Source organism: Sus scrofa, chromosome 14 (assembly GCF_000003025.6).
Source record: "Sus scrofa isolate TJ Tabasco breed Duroc chromosome 14, Sscrofa11.1, whole genome shotgun sequence".
Classification (NCBI taxonomy): domain Eukaryota; kingdom Metazoa; phylum Chordata; class Mammalia; order Artiodactyla; family Suidae; genus Sus; species Sus scrofa.
This window is the reverse complement of record NC_010456.5, coordinates 51,376,609-51,382,809: the sequence shown is the minus strand read 5'-3', so window position 1 is coordinate 51,382,809 and position 6,201 is coordinate 51,376,609. Positions and strand designations below refer to the sequence as shown.

General features: G+C 57.9%; 1 protein-coding gene across 1 annotated transcript in view; it reads left to right on the top strand.

Moving 5' to 3' along the window:
- The window catches only part of TXNRD2 (thioredoxin reductase 2), a 29,366-nt gene that overhangs the window by 2,287 nt on the left and 20,878 nt on the right, over window positions 1-6,201 (top strand). The window contains 7 exon segments of the mRNA NM_001168702.1: window positions 407-472; window positions 1,111-1,167; window positions 1,403-1,547; window positions 2,012-2,086; window positions 2,648-2,726; window positions 3,014-3,076; window positions 4,203-4,273. Of these exon segments, the coding sequence (NP_001162173.2) occupies window positions 407-472; window positions 1,111-1,167; window positions 1,403-1,547; window positions 2,012-2,086; window positions 2,648-2,726; window positions 3,014-3,076; window positions 4,203-4,273 (556 nt within the window).

Here is a 6,201-nt window from a genome sequence, read left to right as displayed (position 1 = left end):
CGCTGCACTCCCAGTCCTGCGGGCACTCAGAGGCCTGGCCTTACTCCCACTGCAAGGGCCACCAGACTTATGACCAAGGGTGACCTTTACAACTGAAAGACAAGTGGACTCAACGCAAGTGAGCATACAGCGTATGCTCAGACATTGGATGAAGTTGAGTTCAGGGCAGTCCTGCCAGTGAAATTGCCTTCCTGACATCGTGGGCGTGGTTATAGCCCTGCTGGCTTTGGCCCTACATAGTCTTGGCATCTGGGCAGACAACATGCCTCCTGCCATCATAGGGTAGCTCTCTGATCCCAGAGAGTGGAGCCCCCATCACCCGCGATGGGACAGAGCTGCCTGCCTCCAGGATGTGCCCAGGCTCCTCCTGGTCCTGCCTGTTCACCTCTCCCCTTCACCCAAGCAGGGCAGCAATGCTACGACCTCCTGGTGATTGGCGGAGGATCCGGCGGCCTGGCCTGTGCCAAGGAAGGTAGGTGTCCTGTGTCCCAGGCTTCCAAACCCCTGGAAAGGGCAGGGGGGCTCTCCAGGGCTGTGTGGGGGTGCGCCCTATGCAGCCCCAAGCTGAATGCATTGTCTCTGCAGCTGGCCCAGCAGCCTCCAGAGCCACCCCAATAGCCTTGGACTGTGCCCTGGTCCCTGTGAGCCCCAGCTGTCTTATCTGTGCAGCACACAGCAGTCAGCATAGCCCACCAGAGCCTGCCTCCTTAGCTCCTGTCCCAGCCTGGGACCTGCCTCCTGTACCCACGGTCCAGCGCTTCCCTCCCTCATCTCGCCCTCCCCCTCCTCACTATTTTACATGTACCTGATAGAGCTGGGGCCTACCCCCACCCCCAACCCATGATGCCCCCCAGGGAGCATTTTGGGGTGGGCCCTGGGAAGGTGCTGACCTTCTGGGCCTGGAACTTGGGGAGGGGAGGGGTGGGGGGAGGAGGGTGGGCCTGGAGCTGCCGTGGCGGGGGCAGTACAAAGACAGTGGTCAGGAGGAGGTCAAGGTGTCTGCCCATGGGAGCTGCTGACCCATCCTCCCTGCCCCCCCATCCCGGGTTCCCCAGCCCCAAATCAGCTCCTCCAGTCATGCCCACCTGCCCGCTTCTCTTGCCTTTCCAGCCGCCCAGCTGGGGAAGAAGGTGGCTGTGGTGGACTATGTGAGCCCTTCGCCCCGAGGTAGGCAGTCCAGCCGGGAGCCACGTGTCCAGGGAGGGGGGCTGATGATAGGGTGTCCTGCTTCTCCTGGAAGCTGCCATTACTTTGGGGTTCCTCATCCTGCTTATTGAAACCCAGTCTGAGGGCAGATGCAGAGGGCAGGTCCATGTAGCAGGGTCACCTGGGCTGCATTGGATCAAACAGCTCAGGATGGTGGTAGGACAGGGAGGGCAGTCTGAATATGGTCTCCCGCCAGGCACCAGGTGGGGCCTCGGTGGCACCTGCGTGAATGTTGGCTGCATCCCCAAGAAGCTGATGCACCAGGCAGCCCTTCTGGGGGGCGTGATCCGCGATGCCCCCCACTACGGCTGGGAGGTGGCCCAGCCAGCCCTGCACAGCTGGTGAGTACTTGGCCTGCCCAGGCCTTCCTGCTCCTTGTGTTGGGAGCTCCCTGGAGCCCACAGGCCTCGGGAGCTATTGGGTGGGGCTCTCGCCCCAGGGGCAACGCTGGGCCTCCAGATGTTTGGCAAAGTATGGAGACCTTTTTAGTTGTCTCCCCACCCCCTGGGACACCTCGACACCACCACACACCCCATGGCACCCAGTACATCCCTTGAAGGACCCCAGCCTGAAGGCCGTGGTGCTTTGGCCTTGGCAGTTGGTCAGGTGGTCTGCCCTTCCCCTGGGTCTGGGGCCTGCTTCTCTGACCCAAAGGTCCACAACCCCAAATCTGGCACAGAGGGTCCACCATGGGAACAGGGTCACCTTCACTACCTTGGGAAACACCTTTGCCTCTGGGTGTTCCTTTTAAGGGCTATTTGACACTTGCCTGGTGCTTTGTGGCATTTTACTTTGTGTGTAACAGGAGGAAAATGGCAGAAGCTGTTCAAAACCATGTGAAGTCCCTGAACTGGGGGCACCGGGTCCAGCTACAGGACAGGTACTGAAGCTGCACGAACTCTGGGTGGCTTGTGGGTGCAGAGGATTTCCTGGGTGCCTCAGGGGGTGTGGGCGCGGCTGTGGGGGCAATGAAAGGTGAGAGACAGTGAGAACCAGTGCTGGAAAGCTCAGTCACTTCCAGGCACCACATGCCCAGTCACCCTGTTCCTCACCGAGCCTGTTCTCCCAGCCACACTGTCCCCTGCCTGCCGGGTACCCCCTGGCCAGAGAGACGTTTGGGGTTGGGCTTGAGGAGGTGCAACTGGTGGCCTCTGCTTCCTGGTGGAACGTGCCCGGGTGACAGGATTGAGCTTGTGGAAGGCCCGGCCACGTCTGTCCTCACACACCAGGGCTGTGTTTAGGCCCTCAGGACAGCCCTGCCTGGCAGCTGTGGTCACCAAGTCCCAGGGAACTGGGGGGACAGCAACTGTACCCCCCCCAAGCTTCTTTGAGCTGGGCTGAGGTCACAGCTGAGCCAGCTGCATGGTGCTCCCTATATAATCCCAGGCCTAATGCCTGTTTTGCAGAGAAAATGTTTGAAAATCCTATTTTTATTTTGCAGAAAGGTCAAGTACTTTAACTTCAAGGCCAGCTTTGTCAACAAGCACACAGTTTGTGGGGTCTTGAAAGGCGGAAAAGAGGTGGGTGCCTACCTCCCGGGCTCCTGGGGGACAGTGCCAGCCTGTGGGCCTGGGTGAGCGGATCCAGCTCCTCAGTGACCAGTGCTGCTGGAAATGATGACACTGCTCCAGGGCCGGTCCTCATTCTTTATGAAGGAGGAAGTGATTTCACCAGGCTGCCCCTTGCTTGGGCACAGCATGGCCACCCCCATGCAGGGCTACGGGGCTGTGATTGGGCAGCTGGTCAAGCCTCACATGGGTGACCACAAGGTACCCGGGTGACCACAGCTGTCTCGGTTTATTCTCAGATTCTGCTTTCAGCCGAGCACATTGTCATCGCTACTGGAGGGCGACCGAGGTATCCTGCACATGTGAGTGTCCTCAGAACCCGCACTGCACCTGCCATTCATTGTCTGGTTACGCTTATCTCCCGCTCCAGCTCTGAGCACCCCCCTCCCTGGCAAACTCTTTTTCCTTAGTTGAAGGAAAATTCGCATCCCATAAACGCTCCCTTTAGAGGCTACAATCTGCTAGTTTATTCACAGTACATCCATCAGTCACCACCTGGGCTGTTGGCCCAGTGAGAATAGCCACCAGAGGGTACCGGGCAGCTGGGCCAGGTGGCCTTCAGGCAGCCTTGGTGGCTCTGTAGGAGGGAAGACACTCTTGTGCAGGGAGATGCAACAGACCATTTGTGACCCCTCACCCACAGCTGGACCCATGCTGGTTCCAGTTAAAGCTCCTGATGGCCACACGGGTTCCTGGGGGCCAGTGACCAGCTCAGCTCCACACGTGGCTGGCCAGGGTGCATGCGAGGGCCTGGCCTGGCCCCACCTGCCACCACTCACCCAGAGGGGGATGAAGCAGGAGCCGCGGGGCCAGGGGGGCTGCCCAGGGGCCAGTCTTCTCTCTGCCACCTGCCCTGCTGCGTCCAAGACTTTGCTGTTTTTCTCCCTTCGGTATCGGACCTTTTGGTCTTCCTTGAGCAAACTTGAGAAATTCTTGGCTTTGTTTTTTTTGCCAGTTGAAATCATAAACTGTTTGAGATCCGTTTCCTCTCTCCCAGCACATCTTCCTCTCAGGCACTCCTTCTGTATCCCCCACCTGCTGTGTGGCCTCTCACCAGGCCCCCCTGGGGTACGAGGCAGCCTGGACCCCTCCTGGCATAAGGCCCAACTGCTGTCCCATGAGGGTGCCTGGTCAGTCACATCAGCCTTCAGCCTGGTGTCCTCAGAGCCTGCCTGCCTCTCTGCACCCCTTCCTCCCCACAGTCTGGGCCTGGAGTTGGGGGTTCCTGGAGCATGAGAGAGGGAGCCTCTGGCCACCTCCCGGCCCCCAGCCACCTCACTCAGCCGGAAGTGTGTGGTCCCCATCCACACATGAGGAGGAGCCTGCAGGAGGAGGCACAGCCACATGGGCTGGGAGATTCTGTGTCTGCAAACCGGGCATCCTCTCTGAGGGCATCCTGGCCTCACATTGACCCTTTTTCCCGGATAGATCGAAGGTGCTGTGGAATATGGAATTACGAGTGATGACATCTTCTGGCTGAAGGAATCCCCTGGAAAAACGTAAGGCTTGAGGGGTGCTGGAGGGGCCCCTGGTCTCCTGTGCACACATCCATGTACTTGGAACACATTGCTGGCCCTCCTCAGCCATTCCTTCCCGCCCACCCTGGGGAAGGGAAGGCTGGTCCTGGTGCCCACCTGGGACTGATACTCTCATGCTATGTCTCAAATACGTGGCCATTGATATCTGAGGCACTGGTTTTACACGCATATTCCAGTGGGTTTTTGGGGCCATTAGGGAGGGCAGGAGGGCTGGCAGGTACCTGGGGGAGGCTTCAGCCCTCATCCAGCCCCCCAGGCACCCCCACTTTCATCTGGTTTGTCCCCTGGGCTTCCCTGAAATCAGAAAAGGTGTAGGGGCCTCATAACCAGAGCCCAGCAGTGGAAGCGAGGCCTGTGGTATGACTGGCTCCCCACTCTCCCAGCAGTGATGGTGACGTTGCTGCCAGGGCAGGCTGAGGTCCAGGTCTAGCACTGCCTGGGACCTGGAGGGGACCTCCTACTTGCAGGGACCAAAGAGGCCACCAGAGGGCGGCAGAGGCTGAGCTGTCACAGTGCTGGGCTGGTGTGGACCTGCTGCCTGACCAAGGGTGTGCGGAGCGGGCAGATGTGTGTGTGCACGTATCAGAGCACACGTGTGAGCATACAAGTGGGCACATGAGCATGTGTGTGAACGTGCATGTATATGCACGTCAACATGAGTGAGCACTGTGAGCATGCATGAGAGCATTGTGAATGTGCGTGTGCAGGCACATGTTGTGTGACTACATGTGCATGCATGTGTGTGAGAGCCTCGCATGTGCACATGTGTGTACTCTGCCTGTCCTCACTGTTCCCGACTGCACAGGGCATCTTTGTTCAGGGCTGGGCTTGGCCCAGGTGAGTGTGGGTGTGACTACCCACCTCTCTAGACCATCTCTGTCCTTTCTCCTCCTTTCATCACGAGATGCTGCAGCCAAAACCTCCATGTGCATCTTTTCGCTGTCTTCGTGTTTCTTGCTGGAGCAGGACCCAAGTGGTCACGGCTGTGTCCCCTGTAGGAAACTGTGTCTCGGGGTGGGTGCCTGCGCCTACCTGCTTCCTGCTCCTGATGTGACCTCAGCTTTCTGGGGGGTGTGAAGTGATGGGAGCTGCTCCCACTCCCTAGGCAGGGGGTGGGGTGGGCACAGCCACTTCTGCCTGAGGCCCGCTGGCCCTTCCCAGCCACTGAGGGCCAGCCCTGTCCTCCGAGCACTGCCTCTCACAGGATCCCTGGTTGGCTTTGGCTTTGGCGGTAGTTTTTCATTTTTACTATGTCACATTTATCACTGTATCTCTTGATGATGTAGTATCTGGGTTATTTGTTCCTTTATCTTGGACTGTCCAAGAAGTTAAACGTAGCCTGGTTTCATTTGCTTTTGTTACTATCTGGTGTTCCTCATGTATTTACCAGCCATTTAAAATTGAGAGTGTGTCTGTGGTGTGAGTTGGAAGTATCTGCGAGTGTGAGTGTGTATCTGAGTGTGAGTGTGTTGGGGGTATGAGTGTCCTTGGCTGGCTCCCTGGCTTAATCTTTCCTTTTCTTCTCAATGGTTTGCTGTCTTGGCCAAGATCCCACGTTGTTTGTAATTACAGATTTTTCTTGGCTTGTTGTGTCTTTTAAGTTGTGTAGCATATAACTGTTTTGGGGTTTGTTTCTTTTTTTGTCTTTTCTAGGGCCACACCTGTGGCATATGGAGGTTCCCAGGCTAGGGGTCCAATCGGAGCTGCAGCCACTGGCCTATGCCAGAGCCACAGCAACGCAGGATCCGAGCCGCATCTGCGACCTACACCAGAACTCACGGCAACGCCGGATCCTTAGCCCACTGAGCGAGGCCGGGGATCAAACCTGCAACCTCGTTGTTCCTAGTCGGATTTGTTAACCACTGAGCCACGATGGGAACTCCGTGGTT